At 68.0% G+C, this 341-nt stretch overlaps 1 protein-coding gene across 1 annotated transcript in view; it reads left to right on the forward strand.

The window, feature by feature from the left end:
- LOC119590786 (growth hormone secretagogue receptor type 1-like) overlaps positions 1-341 on the forward strand; it is a gene marked incomplete at its 5' end in the record, with an annotated part of 18,512 nt that overhangs the window by 18,040 nt on the left and 131 nt on the right. The window contains 1 exon segment of the mRNA XM_037939498.1: positions 1-341. Within this exon segment, the coding sequence (XP_037795426.1) occupies positions 1-256 (256 nt within the window).

Consider the following 341-nt stretch of genomic DNA (forward strand, 5'->3'; position numbering starts at 1 on the left):
GGCCAGCGCCTCCCTGTCCAGCACCCTCAACAAGTCGCGCCACCCGTGGAAGAGCCAGAGGCTGCTGGTGCGCTGCAGCTACACGTGTCTCAGCTGGGAGGGGGAGACGCGCCCCCTGGTGGACCGCCGGCCCGCCCGAGCGGCCACCTGGGCCAGCACCAACGCCGCCATCCAGCAGAGTCCGGCCGCCAGCCCGTTCCTGGCGAGGGCGCCGTGCACGCGGGCCGCGGTCAAGGAGGCGGAGAGCTTCGTCTGAGGAGATCGTGAGAGGGATTCCGACAGAGCTCCTTGCTCGCTTCTTCTCCCTTTTCAAACCCGGGAATTTACGCTTTCGGTGTTCC

The sequence above is a fragment of the Penaeus monodon genome, chromosome 27, assembly GCF_015228065.2.
Source record: "Penaeus monodon isolate SGIC_2016 chromosome 27, NSTDA_Pmon_1, whole genome shotgun sequence".
Taxonomy (NCBI): domain Eukaryota; kingdom Metazoa; phylum Arthropoda; class Malacostraca; order Decapoda; family Penaeidae; genus Penaeus; species Penaeus monodon.